The sequence below is a fragment of the Notolepis coatsorum genome, assembly GCF_963971535.1.
Source record: "Notolepis coatsorum genome assembly, chromosome: 3".
Lineage (NCBI taxonomy): Eukaryota > Metazoa > Chordata > Actinopteri > Aulopiformes > Paralepididae > Notolepis > Notolepis coatsorum.
Window position 1 is genome coordinate 181,888,583 of NC_140167.1, and position 20,909 is coordinate 181,909,491.

At 43.6% G+C, this 20,909-nt stretch overlaps 2 protein-coding genes across 5 annotated transcripts in view; one reads left to right on the forward strand and one right to left on the reverse strand.

Moving 5' to 3' along the window:
- usp9 (ubiquitin specific peptidase 9) overlaps nt 1-15,413 on the forward strand; it is a 153,263-nt gene extending 137,850 nt beyond the window's left edge. For all 4 annotated transcript variants that reach the window (XM_084309461.1, XM_084309463.1, XM_084309464.1 and 1 more), the window contains 8 exons: nt 3,639-3,824; nt 4,071-4,291; nt 4,916-5,004; nt 5,365-5,521; nt 6,014-6,226; nt 6,888-6,998; nt 9,827-9,925; nt 12,961-15,413. In XM_084309461.1, coding sequence (XP_084165587.1) covers nt 3,639-3,824; nt 4,071-4,291; nt 4,916-5,004; nt 5,365-5,521; nt 6,014-6,226; nt 6,888-6,998; nt 9,827-9,925; nt 12,961-13,209 — 1,325 coding nt within the window. In that variant the 3' untranslated portion in view covers nt 13,210-15,413. The remainder of the gene's footprint in view (nt 1-3,638; nt 3,825-4,070; nt 4,292-4,915; nt 5,005-5,364; nt 5,522-6,013; nt 6,227-6,887; nt 6,999-9,826; nt 9,926-12,960) is intronic.
- A 2,209-nt stretch (nt 15,414-17,622) lies between these two features.
- Nucleotides 17,623-18,222, reverse strand: LOC311226087 (cullin-3-B-like; the record flags this gene model as incomplete). Its single annotated transcript, XM_084311463.1, has 1 exon — nt 17,623-18,222. The coding sequence occupies one exon, from the start codon at nt 18,220-18,222 to the stop codon at nt 17,623-17,625; it is 600 nt and encodes a 199-aa protein (XP_084167589.1).
- Between the last annotated feature and the right edge of the window lie 2,687 nt (nt 18,223-20,909).

Sequence of the window (20,909 nt, forward strand, 5' to 3'; positions counted from 1 at the left end):
AGACAAATTGGTCCGGTCTTATGCAATTAAGCAATAACGTATGAGAGGGAGCGTTATGTTGGTGCCAGTAACCCCCGTGATCATAGTGTGACCTTGAGTCTTATTTTCTCATTTATCTGCCATTTATATTGTCACTTCAAATTAATAAAGACCGCTGCCAAGAACAAATTATTCCCCGTTGCCGAGCACTGAACGTCCTTGCTTGTTTCCTTCCACCAGTATAAGTGGCGGTTAATTCTGGCTTGCAGACATCTCTCTGAATGTGTCCAATTGTTTGCAAATGACGGATGTAGTAGCGGTGTTTCAGTGAACCATCTTACAGGGTGTCCGCGGATCCTTAAAAAGTTTTAAAAGGTCTTAAATTTGTTTATCAATTATTAAGACCTTAGTTTGTCTTAAAATGTCTTAAATCCATTTTCAGAGGTCTTAAAAATGCCATAGAAAGGAAAGATAAAATCCCATGTCATCTTATGTTTTATTATGAAATCTGGGGGAAAACTATAACGGGAGATAAAGTTTGACTTTTCATTGTAGAATCACGCAGACCGGAATGGGGCGGAACCAACACAACTCCTTGTGTAATGTGTTGGCCGGGGAACCATTTCGGCAACGGAGTCTAGCTAACGTTAGCAAGGCGAAGCGATAACGCTAACGTTACGTTTAGTTTAGTTTAGCATTTGCACTCGTTAATATGGGAAACTAAGTGCCAATTTAACGAGAACTGGCTCGACAATCCACTGTTTGCGCGATGGTTGGTCCCAGTCAAAGACCATTACAAGCCCTGCTGCAAAAAAAAAAGAGCAGTCGCGTCGCACATGCTGAGCGTTCTGCAAAAACCGCCTGCAAACTACTATTTCGCATTTATTTTCGGCCCCTGCCTCCACACCAGCTGCGCCATCTCAGGTAGGACTATAACATCTGCACCAACAGAAGTCCGGATAACATTCGGCTCCACGCCAAAGCTTGAAGCTGAGGTCTTAACTTGAAAATAATCTATTCACGGATGTAAACAAGGACACGTTTGTGTTTATGTTCAATGAGATCTTCACCCACTATGTATTTTTTCCTCCCACCCACCCCCTCCTAATGACGTACAGTATCCTCCCATGTATGTTAGGATCTATGGGTAACGGTACTGTATATTTGCATATCGTATATGTCACAAATGTAACGGTACAGTACTATATACCTGTATGTCCCTATGCCATAAATGTCATGTATGTTGAGTATGTCATAAATGTCACTATGAATTGAAAATGGGGGACCCTGATGTAAACAAGACAAACGTCTTTCTCTGGTCTGCATCCCCTTAACAATTGTGTGTATTGAGCCGTACTGTATTGTACCCATTCTGCAATCTGTTAAACAAAGTATTCATTCAACCAAAACCACAAAAACAAAACAACTGGATGAATGAATGAAAACTTTATTTAACAGATTGCAGAATGGGTACAATACAGTACGGCTCAATACACACAATTGTTAAGGGGATGCAGACCAGAGAAAGACGTGTGTCTTGTTTACATCAGGGTCCCCCATTTTCAATTATAGTGACATGACATTTATGACATACTCAACATACATGACATTTATGGCATAGGGACATACATGACATACAGGTATACTATATAGTACTGTAGTGTTACAATTGTGACATATACGATATGCAAATATACAGTACTGTTACCCAGAGATCCTAACAGAAAATATATGATGGGGAGGAGACTGTACATTAGGAGGGGGGGTGGGGGGGGTTTGGACATTTACGGTGCCCAGTTTCTAATTGCAGCCTCCCGTAGGTGCTCTTTTTTTTTAAACTTTGACCAGTCAGCTGGTTCTTTTCGCGTTTATCGCTTTTTCTGGTCAAGTATGACCGACAGAAACAGGTTGAATGGGGTATAGATGGGGGGAAAGACACTCTGAGAAAATACGGCGAGTCCGGGAGTCGAACTCGTGTACCCCAGATCCGTGACGCGCACGGTTGTCCCCGACGCCGAAATAGCGTTCGAGGTACGCGGTGAGCTACTGGAGCTCCCCACCCCCCCATAGGTGCTCTTTAAGAGTGGTTTTGAATGTGGGCAGGGGTAAAGTGGGTTTTAGGAGTGAGGTTAAGCAGTAGTCTGACCAGTTTGTTTTGTGATGTTTGTAATCTTGTTTTTAGGGCCTTTGAGGTGCTTTGGTACCATGAGGTGCAAGCATAGTCGTAGTACCCTTGAATGAGTGCTCCTGTTGGAGTCTTCAGGGTATTACTATTCTTGTTTACCAGAGAGGAGATCCGGCACAAGAATCTTGTTTGTTGGTTGACTTTTTTGATACCCTGGGGAGGGTGGTAATAGTTATGTGTTCTGACAGTGGCTGTTGCACTTGCTGCTTGGCCCCTGGTATATTTTGTTATATTTGCTATTTATGTTTGGTCACCCCTTTGTTGAAATTCATCCAATCCAGTTACTCCTTAAGTTCAAGATTTTTAAGTTTCCAAGTTATGTTTTAATAAACATCTTTGGACCAATGTGTCTCTAAACTTAAACTAATTGGTGTCATTGCATGATTTTTGTCATTTTGTTATTGTGAAATTGGTATTAAATTTAATTCTGAGTGGCATTAAAAAGTCTTAAAAAGCATTAAATATGACTGGGCTAAACCTGCAGATACCCTGTCTTAGCTAACAGACTATATGTAGCAGTCTTTCAGTGGACCGTCTTAGCTAACAGACTATATGTAGCAGTCTTTCAGTGAACCATCTTAGCTAACAGACTACGTGTAGCAGTCTTTTCAGTGGACCGTCTTAGCTAACAGACTATGTGTAGTAGTCTTTCAGTGGACTGTCTTCGCTAATAGACGATGGATGTGTAGCAATTGTGGGAGAAATTATGTTTCCCCCCTCCCATTTTGTTATCCCCCCACACACCTACTATAAGCTCCAATACTCAAGTTCTGTCTACCCTTCTCCCTTGAACAACACCTTTGTATGTCCCCCCCTCCTCCCATTTGTTATCCCCCACACACCTACTATAGGCAGCCTATTGTTCTCCAATACTCAAGTTCTGTCTACCCTTCTCCATTGATCAACCCTTTTGTCCCCATCAGTCTTCCTGTCTCCCATGATAAATCAGTCACCAATCTCTTGTCTACACACTGAGCCCCCGCCCCTTTCTCTGACGTGTATAAAGTCATCCCACACAGTCTAGTCTATCGTGAGACTCTAGCAGGGTTACAAGGCCAGTGACCCTGGAGAGTTCTCAACTTCTCTCGCCTAACTCTGAACTCAACTTGAACTTGTATTCAGTACTCCCGAGTTAATACATTTGTAACAACCAAGTTTATTTGACTGTGTATCTATGCTTATTGCTTCCGGTCTATTTCCACCACACAGTCTTTCAGGGGACTGTCTTAGCTAACAGACGATGTGTAGCAGTGACAATGCAACAGGAGTTTTCAATGTAGTGAATGCATTAGATTGATTGACAGCGCTCAAGCCGTGAGGTGCAAGCTCCTTGTGGCTATTAGTCATGTAGTGTCTCCTCTCCAATCACAACAAATTCCATAACCGATTATATACATGTTGTGTGACATGAAACACTGTTATGTTTCAGCTTATTAATTCCCTCTGTTTCTCTCCCTTGCTCCCCACTGTCCAGGCCTGGCAGAGAAGACCCAGCTTCTGAAGCTGAGTGTCCCCGCCACCTTCATGCTGGTGGCCCTGGACGAGGGCCCCGGGCCTCCCATCAAGTACCAGTACGCCGAGCTGGGCAAGCTCTACACCGTGGTCTCCCAGCTGGTGCGCTGCTGCGATGTCTCCTCGCGCATGCAGTCTTCCATCAACGGTGGGTCCGCCAGGTCGGCTGGGAGCACAGCGATAAGCCCAATGATGATCTCATTCTTGCTCAGCATCCAGTGACTGACAAAACTAGCCACTCTGGGCTCACATGCCGTGTTCGGCAAGAGCTCGGAGCTGAGGGCTTCTATAGAAGATTAACACCACTTTGTTTTATGGATCCAATAACACGACACAACGTTTCACCTGCTCTTCCTCTCTTTCTCCTCCTTGTTGCCGGTTGTTCCGTGTGCAGGTAACCCTCCTCTCTCCAACCCGTACGGTGACACCAACCTGACGGTACCGGTGATGCCCGTGCAGCAGCTGGTGGCGGAGATCCTGTTTGTGAGGACCAGCTATGTGAAGAAGATCATAGAGGACTGTAGCAACTCTGAGGAGACGGTCAAGCTGCTGCGCTTCAGCTGCTGGGAGAACCCCCAGTTTTCCTCCACTGTGCTCAGTGAGCTGCTCTGGCAGGTAAGGCCACCCAGGAGAGCCATCTTAGATCAGATTTGATTCAAATGTATTGTCATTATACAGCAAGTACAGTACGAAAAGAAGTTTGGCATCCAACCAGAGTGCAAATGTAACGGCAAAGTGCAATAGTAATATACAATGTACAGGTGATTAAACTGGTTATAGAATATATGAATTAGTACTACTGAGTTATAGTGCTAATCAGATGTATGTACAGAGTTGTAGTATTAATATGTACAGTGATACAGGTATAAAGACACTATGGTAGTAAGTCATACTGGCCAGTAGCGTAACTAGTAAGAGTAGGTAAGGCATATGTACAGATATAGATATAGTATCTACATATATGTAAAAAGGATTATATGCAGGCATGTACAGACGGATGTGGATAGTTATACATACGGTAATATATATATACATCATTATTGTACATGCTATCAAACAGTTGTGTTATATGCAGGTGTATAAGTAGGTATATAGAAGGATTGTATGCAGGTATATTCAGACGGATATGTATGTATGTGTGTGTGTGTGTGTATGTATGTATATATTTCATAACGCAGCAAACCGAAACACCTGTGAAAGCCTATGGACGTGTTGTTAATTAAATGTATGCGTGTGCAGGTGGCATACTCGTACACGTATGAGCTGAGGCCTTACCTGGACCTGCTGCTACAGATCCTGCTCATCGAGGACTCCTGGCAGACACACAGGTACTGGTGGTGTGTGTGTGTACTAGACCAGCGGTTCTCAAACTACCGGTCGCGATCCAAAGTGGGGCCGTGGGTAGGTGACGGGTCGCGCATTGGCATTTTTTTTATTTTTTTTTCTAATACATTTTTTATTTTGATATTCCTTAATTCCATGTTGAAATTATGCGATACATTAAGTGTGGGGTCGCCAAAAGAAAATCCTAAATAAAATGGGGTCGTGATTATAAAAAGGTTTGAGAACCCCTGGTGTAGACGTGTGTGTGGCCATGGTGGCCGTGTGCATCTGGAATGTTTTGCGGTCGCTTTTGTTGCGACAAAGGCATTTGTCTCTGGTTGTAAATGCCTCTGTCTCGCCTGCAGGATCCACAACGTGCTGAAGGGTATTCCTGATGACCGAGACGGTCTGTTTGACACCATCCAGCGCTCTAAGAACCACTACCAGAAACGAGCCTACCAGTGCATCAAGTGCATGGTGGCCCTCTTCAGCAACTGCTCTGTGGCCTACCAGATCCTACAGGTGAGATGACATGGTCCTTTATTCATCCCCTTGGGGGAATTTGGGCGTCACAGCAGCAGCGGGGGAGGAGGTACAGGTATGGGCAGGGTAATGGTAGAAAGACATAAATATAGGCAATACAATTAGATCTGAATATACAAATATGAGAGAAAATAAACCGTGTAAACATACTGTCACAATGGCAACGATCACTGTTCTTCTCCTACATGCATGCATGCAAAAAGCATGCGCAACACACACACACCTCTCACTAGCTAACATCCCTATCTCCATCTCAAGCCCTGCCCTCTTTTCTTGATCCTCCAATCACAACCGTTGTTTCAGCTTTGCTTGTCCGAGGGAAGCGACCGTTGTGATTGGGGGGTCAAGAAAAGAGGGCAAGGCTTGAGATGGGTCAATTGTCTCGTTTCCTTTGCTGTGGCAATGCCGTTTCTGGTGCGCAATTTTCCACTGACGAGGCCATCCCCTTTGTGTGTGTGTGTGTACACACAGAGTAACGGCGACCTGAAGCGCAAGTGGACGTGGGCGGTGGAGTGGCTCGGTGACGAGCTGGAGAGGAGGCCGTACACAGGAAACCCCCAGTACACCTACAACAACTGGTCCCCTCCCGTCCAGAGCAACGAGACCTCCAACGGCTACTTCCTGGAGCGCTCCCACAGTGCGCGCATGACGCTGGCCAAGGCCTGCGAGCTCTGTCCCGAGGAGGTAATGGTCAATCTAGCGTCGACACCATAGCCATCACACACACACACTTCACATACTGTTCACATCTCAGTGCCAATGATTATGGTTGTAACCCAACAGTCGCCTATTTGATACACATCACATGTCTCTCTTGCATGGGGTGCTGTTGTTAGCATAGCGAAGGCTGTTAGCATTGTTTGTTTATATTTTTTCTTTTAGTGTTGACAATTCTGCTAACCATCTGTTGAGTGTTTGTAGAGAGGGTATTTAGCTTGAGGTTAAGGTTGCATCTTAAGAAAGCTGGATTTTTCTATGCATATGATTTCCTCAAATGAGTGTTCTTACTATAGGTAGGGCTTTGAGTTTTCGACAATTTTATTTCCAGTAATATTACCCCCTCAAAGGTATGCAATATTTAGATTATATTTATTAGTATTCTCATTTCATTATTACTTTCATTTCATTTTTATTTTATTTTATAAATCTGTTCATTGCTTAAATGAATAACCTCTATGTATATACACACACACACACACACTGTTAACCTGATTGATTCTGATAGAAAAACAATACTAAAACAATAAGTTAGTTATTATAATTTTTTTTATTTAGAATTCCAACCCAAGCATCCAACACATGCACACTTGCCAGTATGCAATATTAACTGCCATTTCAAAACTAGTGTCACTTAACGAAGCACGAGGCGGTGTCTGAAGAGGACGCTGCGATGCGGAAGTCGTCCTCGCCACAGCAGCTGTTGCCAGGGGACGGGACGGGCCAGCAGCAGCACACTGTAAGACTTGTGTTACCCCGGCAACAAGCTCTCCCTCTGCCACTGTTGCTCTCCTCTGTCCTCTCTTGCTGTCCCGCAGGGCAGGGTGTCGTCCACTAGCGCAGAGGCCAGACGGGCTGGACACGCCGGGGCTTTAGTTGTCGGGAGAGGATGGCAAACCTCTGCTCGCTGTCCCCCCCCCGCGCTTCTGCCAAACGGGACGGTTTTGGGACACGTTGACAATAACACAGGGTATCTGCAGGGTATTATTAAAAAGTATAATTCTCGATTTTAAGCGCTTAAAAGGTATTAAAAGTCGGGCGCCCTCGTGGCGCATACCATAGTGCCTCGCGCACCTACGCGGCCGACCCGGGTTCGATCCCAGCTCCCGTCGTTATTTGTCGCATGTCCTCCCCACCTCTCCTCACGTTCGCCCTCTCCTCTGTCGGTCCTGCGTGGCCAATAAAAGCTGTAAAAATGCTAAAAAATAATAATAATAAAAAGAAAATGTATTAAAAGTCTTACATTTTATTTGCACAGGTATTGTATTTTGGGGGGGGGGGCAGCTCGGCTGTCGGGAGATAAAATAATATTAAATATATGAAACGGGACTACTGGGAGCTTGGTGCATCTGGCAATAGCTTGTATGGAACGCACAATTGGCATGCAGGTGCAGCCGCCAGTTCATTGTTGCCATGTGTTGTTATTTTGCTAGTATGGTCGTGAAATTGGTATTACATTTAGCTCTAAGTGGAATTAAAAAGGTCTTAAATGTAACTTGTTGAAACCTGCAGATACCCTGATAAGTGACGTGAGAAGTCATGATTTGTAGCCATGTGAACAGAGTTTGTTCTCCCTCCTGTCCCGGTGGTCCAGACCCGGTGGTTGGCCCAAACAGCAGTACCAACAACCTAGCCAGTCCATCCTTCACAACCTCTAGAAACAACCCAGGCGGTTTGTTCTGCCTCCCCAATGCAAACTCACACTGTGGCGTAGCCAACCACCTGCACAGCCCTTCGAAAACTCCAAGCCTTGGCTATAGTTGATGAAAAGTGTCGCTGGTATTGATCACAATGCTTTTGAGTCGAGGAGCAAGGCCTTGTGATTTTGTTCTTCCGCTAGTTAACGTAGGCGATATGTTCATATTCTTTCACTCTACCCGAATAAGCTCTCATTCTGTATACTTGACATGAACACCGAGCCATTTGCGTTAGTGATGCACGATATATCGGCCGCCGATATAATATCGGCCGATATGGCAGTTTTTTTTACACATCGGTATCGGTCCGATATCAAGATAGGGCCGATATGGGCCAACAAAAAAAAAAAAATTTGGCCTTAAATAGTTTCAAAATATCTGTCATTTCTGAAAATGAGTTACAAAAGTAAAGAAAAAATTAAATGCGTTTTGGAAAATAGCTCTTTATTTGATTATAATAAAAAAGTGTTTTCTATGCAGAGATATCGACATCGGTAAATATCGGTATCGGCCAGAACAGCAATATTAATATCGGTTATTGGTATCGGCCACAATTTTCACATCGGTGCATCACTAATTTGCGTGCATATTATACTTGAATCTAGTTTACTTGCAAAAGACACAACTTTACAAATGGAATATGCTTACCTTCTTCTTATAGGCGATGAGGAAAGTTAATACAAGAATCAAAAACGGTCTTTGACCAGGGTTGTTGTCAGTTCAGTTCCATCAATTCGAGAAATGTTTCCAAACTCGGCAATCGTTGGACATTCATGCCATTGGAGATTCTTTCTTGTGGTCCATGAATGAAACTAGGAACTAGAACAGTGACTTTTTACCTAGAAGGAAAGGGATCAATTGGATGATGTTTTGGAAAACATAGAGTTTTAAAGGAACACGCCAACATTTTGGAAAATTAGCTTACAGTCTTCTCCAGAGAGAAGCGGACATGGCCGGTTAGCCTTTGGGAGAGGTTAGTTGGACAATGCCTAGGCTAACCGGCCATGTCCGCTTCCATTCATTGTGCTAAGCTAGGCTAACATGCAGCCAGATAGCTTTCTACTGGACGCACAGAGGGGAAACTGGTATCTATTTTCTTGTCTCTCTCTGGAGAAGACGGTAAGCTAATTTCCCAAAATGTTGGCGTTTTTCTTTTCCCTGCCAACGTCGGACATCGTTCTTCTTCGTCTTTGCGTCATGTTGCTCGTATGCTAGATGGAACGTGTCGACACATAGCAGACCAACGCATACATACCATACCTGGCCCCATAGAAATGTATGGCATGTTCACTGCTCAGTCAGCCGACGTAGCCTGTAGATCATGATTTATTTTTCACGTGCACGGAGAATAGTGCACGTACACATTCAATTAGCCCCGATTCAACAGAACTAATGTGGAACTCAAGCTGAAGCTCATTAAAATTTGAGTGCTCACGCTGCGAGGATTCTCTCTTGTAGAATACACACACACATAATTAAGTCTGTCATATTTATACCTCAGTCATTTGATATATCATTGGACTTCTGACTCCCCCACACAGCTTGCTTTGTACTTTTATCTCTCCACCACAAATGAGCTCAACAAAAGAAAGTACTTTCCCGTTTCAGTTCAAAGACGAAACACATTCTAGTCATTCATAGTATAGACTGTTTCACTGGATTTCTGTTGCCAGGGAACAGTTTGGACCCAAATGTATTTTCTGTTCCAAACATTGCAACAGGAAATAAACGTGGGTCTTTTTTTATTTGTATTGTTGTCACTTTGAAACAGTCTATACTATTTTTTTTATTTTTTTATCTAAAGGAATATAAATGTTTTTTAAGTGCAGCAGTAAGTTATAATGGATAACAAATATCCTACCCCTCCCAGGAGCCCGATGACCAGGAAGCACCTGATGATCAAGACTCCTCCCCCCCAGAGGACACCTCCCTCTACCCACACTCTCCTGGAACCACGCAGTTTCAGCAGGTACATTTACTGACCTCTATACGACCCCTTAAACAAGTGATGTTTTTGGTCGTCTAAAAACCAGGTGAAACCAGAATGCTTGGTTGTTCTCTGGGAATCCCTTCACAAATGTCAGCTAATTATAGCCACTGCTAATGCTTTGGACAAAGCCCCCTGCGCAATGGCGGTGTTCCTGAACTTCAAAAAAGCCTTTGACTCCGTCAGTCACCAGGTCCTCCTATCCAAATTATCACATTTAAATTTTTCCCCAGAGACTATCCAGTGGTTTAGCTCATATTTATCCAACAGGGAACAGTGTCTAAGTGTTAACGGTATCAAGTCTCCTTACCACACTTGCTCCGTTGGTGTCCCCCAGGGATCAATACTTGATGTGTGTAACAGTGTACATATCCAGATGTATGCAGATGATGCTGTTATATTATTTACCCATGGCAACAGCTATGCAGAGGTATCAACAGTCTTAACTTCTGTCTTGACCAGTGTTCAGGACTGGCTCATAGACTCATGTCTGCTCTTGAACGCAAAAAAGACAGTCTGCATGGCTTTTTCAAAAATATCAATTGTGTCCTCAAATGTGTTTCTGGGCGGGGAGGAACTTGAACTTGTGTCAAGAGTTCAAGTACCCCGGGGTCATGCTAGACTCAACCGTAACCTTCAAAGAACATGTGAAGAAAACACAATCAAACACAATCAAATTCAACCTTCAAAACTTCAAACATATTAGACCCTTCCTGACAGTCGGTGCTGCTAGATCCTATCTTCACTGCATGATTCTATCACACATTGAGTACTGCTTCACAAACTGGTCTTGCACAGGTGTGACGATTCTCAAACCCATAGAACAGCTATACAAGAGTGCACTTAAAGTGTTCGATAAGAAACCTCACTCATATCACCACTGTCACATTCTTCAGAGGTAAATTTTTTAGAGTTTTGCCAATTTAAACGTTTTTAAACAGGCTATTGTTATATACAAGACCCTGCCTACATGGTCTGTGCCCGCCCCCTCTGAGGGAATTCATAGAAAGGAAGCCCGATAGAGGAATCAGCACTAGGGCAACCACTAGAGGGGATTGTGAAGTGCCCGGCCGGCAAACCACCTTTGGTAAAAACACCCTCTCAGTCCAGGGCTGTTTAATCTGGAATGATCTACCATTGACCATATGAGATTGTACATCATTTCCATCTTTTAAATTCAATCTAAAAAAAATGTTTACTCTACAACCAAACCTGTGACCATGTATAGTCAAATAGTATAGTAGTGCACCCTGACAACATCCTACAACTTTATACCTTGTGCTTTGTTTTTTTGTATGTTTTTATGCTTTGTCTCATAGCATGATATGCTTCACTACCTGCCTGTTTAGTTTTTATGTTTTGTGTGGGGACTGCGGATGAAAACTAGCATCCTTGATAAATTCGGTGTATTTACACTGCATTTATTTGTATTGTCCATTAACACAATGGATGCCAGCCATTAGACGCAGACCGCTGTAGCGGGCCAAGCGTTAAAAGATACGACTGTGTGACCTTGTTTGTAGAGCTAAATTTATATTCTATATTATAGCCATGGATACAATATTATAGTAATTTGACACTGTGTTTCCGGTCAAGATGCAAAAAAGAGATTTTTTCCATGCATACATTCCCGTGTTATACCGTGGTGAATATAAGTATGGTTTACAGTGGTATAGGGTAATTCCTGAAAGGCTGCGTAATAGCCATATACGTCAATTCTACTATTTGCGTTGGCGTTTCTTGCCTATACAAGCTAGTATTCCAGAATGAAATATATACAGTAGCTATTATGTTTCTTTTTCTGATTATTGATTACCAGTAACGGCATTAGTATTAAACGCTAAAAACGCTGATCAGCTGGATCGGTATGAAAGCCTTGCACAATCAAGCCAGAATTTACGTCGGATGATCCTTACCTTTGATCGGGAGTATTCCAAAAATAATATTCCAATTGTTTGATCGATATCTGCTCCATCCGATTACCAATTGGCCCATGACAACCCACCACAGGGTTTACTGCAGCTCGATACCGCCACCTGGGGCAATCTGACCGGTACTGCACCCTCAGCGTCGCAGTAGGCCTTCTAACGGCAACATACGGTTCCCTGGCATTGAATAGGATATTAAAATAAAAAAAAAATAAAGAACTAACCAAAAACGTAATATTAATACGTGTCTGGCAACCCAATCACTGGCGAGCAAACACGTAATATTACGTGAATGGCACCTAATGTGTTAATATGCTCTGTCCCGTCTAAATAAACAAATAATAAATAAATGCTCAATTATTGCAAGTCATAGGTTCACTGATTGGAGGACTCATTGCGATGCTGATTTATGTATAGATGTGTGTATATTAACAGGGTATCTGCGGGGTATTAAAAAGTATTAAATTCATAATTCTAAATTTACCGCCTTCAACGGTATTAAAAAGTCTTACATTTCATTTGCACAGGCGTTACATTTTTGGGGGAGATTGAATAATATTAAATATAAATGTTTTTGTATTCAAGTCATTGTTTTTGCGGGGCTACCGGGAGCTTGGTGTGTCTGGCGAGAGCTTGTATGGAACGCATAATAATTTAATTGCAGCCGCCAGTTCAGCGTCACTGTGTTGTTTTTTTTAGCCCCCGTGAAATTGGTATTAAATTTAACTTTTTGAAACTTGCAGATACCCTGATTAAGTTAACTGTAGGGGTGGACAATAGCATGATTGATGAATGATCTTTTGTGGATGTTCGTGGTCTTCTGTCTCTGGCCTCATCTCTTCTGCACCCCTAACGCACACACACACACACAACACTAAGTGAATAGTGCAATTTTCTTTTATACCCCCCCTGTTTATGTCCATTATGTCTTACTCTTGTCTTTATTATTTTAATACAGTGTTTTAGGACTGTTTTTATTATCTGTGACTGCTAGCACCTAGGGCTGCATTTAAAATGTTGTTGTAACATTGTGACAATGACAATAAAGATCATTCATTCATTCTGTCGGTCTCTTCCTCCTCTCTGCAGCAGAACAACCACCCCCACGGGCAGCCGTACACAGGGCCTGCTGCTCAGCACATGAACAACCCCCAGCGCCCTGGTCCAGCCTCCGCCCCGGCCCCAGGCCCCACCCAGACCCCCAGCCCCAACCCCAACCCCGGCCCCGGTCCTACTCCTGGTCCGGGCCCACGAGCACAAGAGAACTGGGAGAGCACTGAGGAGGTCACCCCTGCCCCCATCACCTCCACCCCGGCGCCTGCCCCGCCCAAGGAGTAACACACCTCCCCCGCCCCGCCTCGCCCCCCTCCTCCCTCCCCTCTGCTGTGCCTCGAGCCTCCATCGTCCTGCTCTCCCTCCTCATCCTCCGGTCGACAGAGCTCCTCTCCGGGACTCTCTCTCTCTCTCTCTCTCTCTCTCTCTCTCTGGCCCCCAGGGCGGGGCGGGGCGGAGCAGAGCCAGGCCTCCCAGCCCCCCCATCAGCCTGCCAATCCGCAGTCTGCCTGGGGGAGGAGCTCTGCCCTGGCCTGGAGCTGCCTGCCCCTCTGACTGGGGCCTGCTGGTGGCTGCAGAGGGGAGGGAGTGGATTAAGTTGTAATAAACAAAAAAAGAGAAAAAAAGAGTACCCTGGCCTGACGATGCTGATGCGCTTGTCTACACGACGAAAAGGTGTACATAGTATGTTAATGTTTTTTGACTGTTCAAATCCCCCAGTAGCGTAACTGTGTCTGGTTTGCTGTTGGGAGATCTTGCAGATCTGATGAGAAACAAAAGTGGATACTATAAATAATTAAAAAAGAAAAAAATAACAAAACGAGAAATAAAAGAAAAAAAAACTCTGTAAGAAGAAGACAAACCCAAGTCCTTTTTTTTGTTTTCTCACCCAGGCTCAGCAGTGAGGTTTGGTTCTGCCATCGGACGGTTACTGGTCATTCAACTGTAGGAGGACGCATTGTCATTATCATAATTATTCTATTATTATTATTAAGCTCCTTGGCAACCTTATGACCCAATGCCAAATCAACTCACGAGCCGTGGTTGGTTTTAGTGTGGAGACGTGGAATGGTTGGGTGAACTTTTACGGTGTTTGGTTGATGTGAAAAAGCGGTGATGCAACATTGTTCTGAAACTCTCATTGCCTTTCTCTCTCTCTCTCTCTCTTACCTCTCTCGCTCCCCCTCCCCTTTTTTTTCTTTTCGTTCTGGTAATTAATTCAATCCTTTTTGAAGCTCTAGGTAATATGCTGTAACATTTAGCATGGCTTCTCACCAGAATAGTGTAGCCCAAGAGGAAGATGTGATCATAACGACCTACAGCTGTCCTTAACCCTTTCACTGCCACACTACAGAAGGTTAACCCTTTACTATCACACTACAGACGGGTAACCGTCTGTAGTGTGATAGTAAAGGGTTAACCTTCTGTAGTGGTAGTGAAAGGGTTTACCCTTTGTCGCCGTGAAAGGGTTAACCGTTTGGTAGTGCGGCAGTGAAAGGGTTAACACACAGCTCCAGGGGGGACTTCCTTATGTTTTTTTTTTGTTTTTGTTTTTTTTACTCTTCATCAATACCCCTTGTACATTGAGGGCGATATTTTGAACCAATGTATGAATAAGTGGCTTTTCAATTGCACATTATTATAATCCTCCAACTTCACATTCGGCAGTCCGTTTTTTGGTGGGATAGACAGCTTAGTTTTCATTAATAGGAATTCTGAAAAATGAAAAACACACTTATGCAACAGAATTGCTACACCGGGCTACTTGGTGTAAAATAGACTGTGTGGTTTGCTTCTCTGTCTCTCTTCAATAGAGCCTAGTCGTAGACAGACTTATTGCCCGTCGGCTTCCTTTTCTGCCATGGAACAGGCCAGGCTGGGCGTTTCTCTCTCTCGCCCCCTCCCCCCCCCCCCCCCCCCCCCGGGAAAGGCGACTGATCCTGGGCAGCGGTGTCTGAGATGTCCACCTCTCCCTCCATGGAGAATAGGTTACACAGCAGGGTTGCACCATAAGATAGTGGCTGGTTAGTCATGTTGCAACTTGAGCTCAAGTGTAATTCTGTAGGAGTAAAAAGGTAAACATCAGTAAATACTGTATTTAATTGGTAACTTGAATGCGTGTATTTTTTGGATTTTTTTGTCTAAAACATACCAAATACTCCTGCAAATGAAAATATTCTGCCCACCGTATTATATTTAAATATTTTGCTCTTATTTTATAGAATTTATTTTGTTGTATTTCACTAAAAAAAATAGAATTTGATTTAAGAGGAACATTTTTGTCCTTGTGTTATTTTTAAAGAAGATATTGACTGTACAGAGTTCTGCGCCCTGTTTTTTGCCGACTTTTGTTTTGGCCATGGTGTGACGTTGAATTCTGGAGCTACAGTCGCGATGTGAACTTTCACTTTGTGAGGTTTTTTGTGCACAGAAATATAACAAAAAAAAAAGCATTGCGCCCTTAGCAAATAAAGAACATGGAATCTTGACTGTGTCTCATTTGTACGCGTGCATGCAGCAGATGGACATGTGCTGAAAGCCACACCAGGTACTCTGATGTAATTTGGATCTCGTATTTAATCGCAAATTGTATTCATGTTAGTAGTTTGCTGGGTACTTGTGCCAACAGATAAAAGTTGCCATACTGGAAAATGCAAGTAGGGGTACCCAGGATGGGTGTTAAAGTAACACCCAAACACATTCTGGGAAATGTGTTTACAGTCTTCTCCAGAGTCGGGTATCCAAGAAGATGGATACCAATTCCTCCCCTCTGCGTTCAGTAGAAAGCTACCCAGCTGCAAGCTAGCCTAGCTTAGCACAAATGAAGGGAAACGGGACACGGACCACTAGCCTAGCTCTGTTTTAAGCTAGGCTAGCTGTTCCGTATCCGTTTCCATTCATTGTGCTAAGCTAGGCTAGCTTGCAGCTGGGTATCTTTCTACTGAACGCAGAAAGAGGAAATTGGTATTTATCTTGTCTGACTCTGGGGAAGACTAAGAATTTCCCACAATGTTGGTGTGTTCCTTAAGTTGACAAACCATATATAACATGGTCTGGCCAAGACAATATTAATTTGTACATCACGTCAATTATACTGAATGGGAAAATATTGTGATTGTCATTTTGTGGAGGGAGTGTTGAAACCGCTTGGATGTCTGTTGTCTTTGGTGAACAGCACGGGCTCAACCTTTTCAACTTGGGACCAAAGGAGAAAAGTGGCTTCTTGCCCTGCGCCAAAGACTAATTACAACATTGTTGCTCTGTTATGTGGGGACTCGACCAGCTACATACCTGCTGTAACAGCTCCCTCTAGTGTATACTATTGTTAATACCATACTATGTAATCATGTTTGCATGCTGGTATTATGGGCTCTTCTGCATCGTCTGACTAGTACTGTGGTTGGTTGCAACCCCCAAGGAGATTGAGAGGTGAGTGGTTTTCAGGTATGCTGATTTAAAGTTTCTTGAGTTGATTTTAAGCAATGACTTAATATATATTTCTAATATACCAATATGTTTATATGTGTGTGATGGGCCTCAGGGTTGAGGCTTTACCACTGTACATCCACACCTGTCAAGGGACCACAAACTTAAAAAGAAAAAAAAGTTGAGAACTGCTGTAAAAAAGAAATTAAAGACATTCTCCTCTAAGGTAATTTTTTTACTGATTTCAAGGTGCATTTAAAGCTGGTTAACCGTCTTACTACGTGCTTTTGTCAAAAGCAATCCATTTGGAAATGAGAAGTTTTAGGATTGGAATATATTTGCCAAGTAAATTCTTTGCATTATACCAGGAATTTGTCCACTGCATTTAAAGTCTCTGTGTGTTGGAATTCCACGCGGTGGAGCAGGGTTTTGCAACCTCCACCTCCATCCTGTCAGAGGGGGTCGACCAAAAACCAATCTACAAAGATATCCTTCGAAATTCAACAGGGTCAACTTTCCCAGGTGTGGAGAGAGGAGGTCGCCATGGCAACCACCTTTTCCCCCTTCACAATGGGCATCTCCCAGGGCAACATCAAAGAGCTGACAAAGGCCATCTACTCTGGCTGGCCGAGTCACACTGCAGGGGGTCGGAATGCAAGGAGTGGGCCCTGTACTTACACACACCCTGTCCCCCAAACACACACCCCGTCCCCCAAACACACACCCTGTCCCCCAAACACACACTCTGAAAGACATTTTCAGCACAAAGCTGACAAAATATGAATAGAAATTGGACTAAACGTTTTAAGTGTGGATCAATGGAGAACTCTATATGCATGTTTGTTGTGTTATAATGAATTATTCTGTGTGCAAAGGCTAATTAACTTTCCCTAGGCTTCCAAATCTAATGACTGACACCCACACATTCAGATTATTGTGCTGGACATCATACAATGAGTTGTAGATGTGTATCTTAACTGTACAAACTTGTATTGACATTTCTTAATAAAAGAAAAAAGACTAATTTAATCAGATTAATCACTTTATTCAAATTGAACATTTGTGATGTCACAGTATGTCATAATAGAACATTCTAGAACATTTGTGATGTCACAGTATGTCATAATAAAACATTCTAGAACATTTGTGATGTCACAGTATGATGTCATAATAGAACAAAAAGCAAGGATGACAAATAAATTAAAACATGTACAACTTGATTGACAAAGGTTGGAGATAAAGGTTTTAAACTCTGTAACAGGGGGGAGAATTTCAAGCGTTAAGGACTGTTAAAGCCATCTGGAAGGATTCGTCCGACATCTCGAGGAAGGGGCCCTCTAAGTCCTCCTTGTAGACCGACCTGCCCTCCGGGCCCAGGATCATGAGCATCTGGCAGGCGTTCCTGATCGCTCCCCTATCCACCACCTCTCCCTTCCTCTCGCAGGCGATCATGTCCAGCAGGGTCTGTCGGAGGTGGTCCCGGATGCAGCCGTATTGCACCACCTGGTCCCGGAAGATGATGAGGCCCAGGTTGTCGACGTTATCCACGTTGTTCTGCTGCACATAGCTACAGTCCATGTACCAGAGGATATCTCTGATCCTCACCATGGCAGTCTGATGGTCGATCCAGGCTTGATTCAGTGTTTGGAGAAAGTTATTGTTTAGAGAGTTGAGGACATCTTCTCGTACTTTGTTGATGAGGTGCTCGGTGCCCGTGTAGAGCTTCTCGCCGTGCTTGTGTAGCACCATGGTGTAGGCGTTCCTGTACAGCTCCTCGAGGTTCAGCCCGCTGGTGCTCTTCCTCTGGATCTCCTGGATGCCATTCTTGAGAAGGTCCCAGATGTTGTTGACTTGACATACATCCAGTGGCATCTTTCCACAGCTAAACATGTTTGAGAAATGCAGGTTTCAATCTATGTTGTTTAACAGTTGATATCTTCAGTCCTGTTTCAAAATGCGCAAAATACAGTATATATTCAAGCTTACAGACAAGTAGCCGGAAACAACAAGTGATATAATATTCAAGCTTACAGACAAGTAGCCGGAAACAACAAGTGATATATTCACTTGTCTACTGAGATCTGAGATATTCTTCTTCTTCTTCTTATTTGAATTTCCGGCAGTGTAGACGCATCGTGGCGTATTACTGCCCTCCGCAATTCTTTTTATGGGCTCTTCTTCTTCTCCTTCTTCACCGTCTTTTTCTCCTTCTACTGGACCCCGTCATCAACTACATTGTCCATTGGAGTGCAGCTAATGCTGCTACTTCCTGTCTGGGCCCCCCTCCGCGGGACCCTCCTTGCCCCCTGCGATCTTATTCTGGGCTGCTTTGTCCCTCTCAGCCCCCTCAGCCAATTCGCTATACACCTCCTCCCAGCCCAGACCTTCCAATCCCAGATGTTGAACCGCTATCCTAACAATCATCTTCACCATCGCTGTTTTACCCTTAGCCTCTGCCATACCAGTAACTACCCCTGCCACGAAGGCCACAATACCTAATTTCTCCTCCCTTCCCCTCTCTCTTTCCACCTGCTCTACCCTCTCTGCCACATGCCCTCCTTCCACCCCCTGCACCCTTTCTTGGCTGCCCTGTCCTACCCTGCTAACCGCCTCAGCATACGACAACTTACCCTCCCTTCTCACTCTCCGAACCGCGATCTCCTTCTTCATCACCTCACACCCCCTAAACGCTACACTATGCTCCCCACCACAACTACAGCACTTCGGCTTCACTCCCTCTCCACACTTCCCATATTCATGTTCCCCGCCACACCTAGCGCACCTCAGCCCCTTCCTACACGTGGTAGCTATATGGCCAAACTCCTGGCACCTATAGCACCTAAGAGGATTCTGGACAAATGCCCTAACCCTATACATCCTACGCCCTACAAACCTCCCTAGGAACAACCCCCCCCTCAAACGTAATCACTACCGTCTCCGTCACTGCCCTCTCTGCTCCCCTCTTCATCCTTTCTGCACTCTTAACTATGCCATTACGCCCGTTCTCCTTTAGCTTTTCCACCAGCTGCTCTACTGTAACCTCGACCGGTACCCCAGCTATCACCCCCTTACATCCCCCCTCCCCTACTCTCGCCACCCTACTTATACCCACCCCACCAATGCTCCCCATCTTCCTAGCCCTCTCCACCTGCCCCTCACTACCACACCCTACAGCCAGATTCCCATCCCACAAAACTCTCGCGTACTTTACCTCACCTAATTGCTCGGCAATGAGTTTGGGCAACTCAAAATTGTTGAATATATAGAACACAAATGTTCTAGAATGTTCTACTGTGACATCATACTGTGACATCACAAATGTTCTAGAATGTTCTATTATGACATCATACTGTGACATCACAAATGTTCTAGAATGTTCTATTATGACTGACATCATACTGTGACATCACAAATGTTCTAGAATGTATATTATGACATCACAAATGTTCTAGAATGTTCTATTATGACATCATACTGTGACATCACAACGGAACATGTTTGAGTTCCATTTGAATAATATAAATATGTTTGGTAAGGCTGTCCCCGAAGCCTGTTTTTGGGATTCAAACTTCGTCAGGGTTCTTCGACGTTCGAACCTTCGTTTTTAATTAAAAAAAATTAAATTTTATTTTAAACACACACCCTGTCCCCCAAACACACCCCCGTCGCCCAAACACACACCCCGTCCCCCAAACACACACACCCGTCCCCCAAACAGGGTAGAAACAAATGTAGAAAGTGTTTTTGTTTACACACACAATCACACAACATGCATATTGAAAAGCTAAAATATACACGTTCTACAATAGGTACACATCTTATTTTCATGTGGGTCGATGTAGAGACGTTCTGATCAATGACAAGGCTGTGAATGTGTACTTAATAAATCCCTGAGTCACAGGCACAGACATACCAGCACACACCGATCAATACCCAGTTAACCCATTCAAGTAGCAGTGTTCATCCATAGGCCATTGTCTTAGTCAAGAGTAAAGGCAGTGGTGTTGTCCTTTTGCTTAAAAAAATCGTGAATTTGATCAAAACAAGATAAATCTACAAATGTTAGTATTACCACTTTAGATCCAGCATTAGATTAATATTTGGCATGCAAATGTAACAGTATAGTGCAATAGTAATATACAATGGATTAAACTGGGTATAAAATATATACATCTGTACTATTATGTATGTAGAGTTGTAGTATTAATATGTACAGTGATAGTTATGTAGTAGTCATAGTAGGTAAGGGTTATGTACAGATATATAGTATCTACAGATATGTAAAAAGGATTATATGCATTCATTAATTATTTAAGTATCCTTCACTTCATAGTTTCTTAAACTATGGGTAGGGAGTGGACCCAATATGGGTCTCAGGCGGCCTTCTGGTAGGTCTATACTGTATATCTCTAGGGTCTCCACATAAAAGTAATGTCTGGTGTTGTAATGAGTCCCATGATGAGGGGAAATTATCTGGTTTGGGTAACTCCGAAACCTTTGCTCGTGTCCTGAAGTGAGGGTGTTGTTAATAATTTGTATATTGCTTGCAACACCTCTAT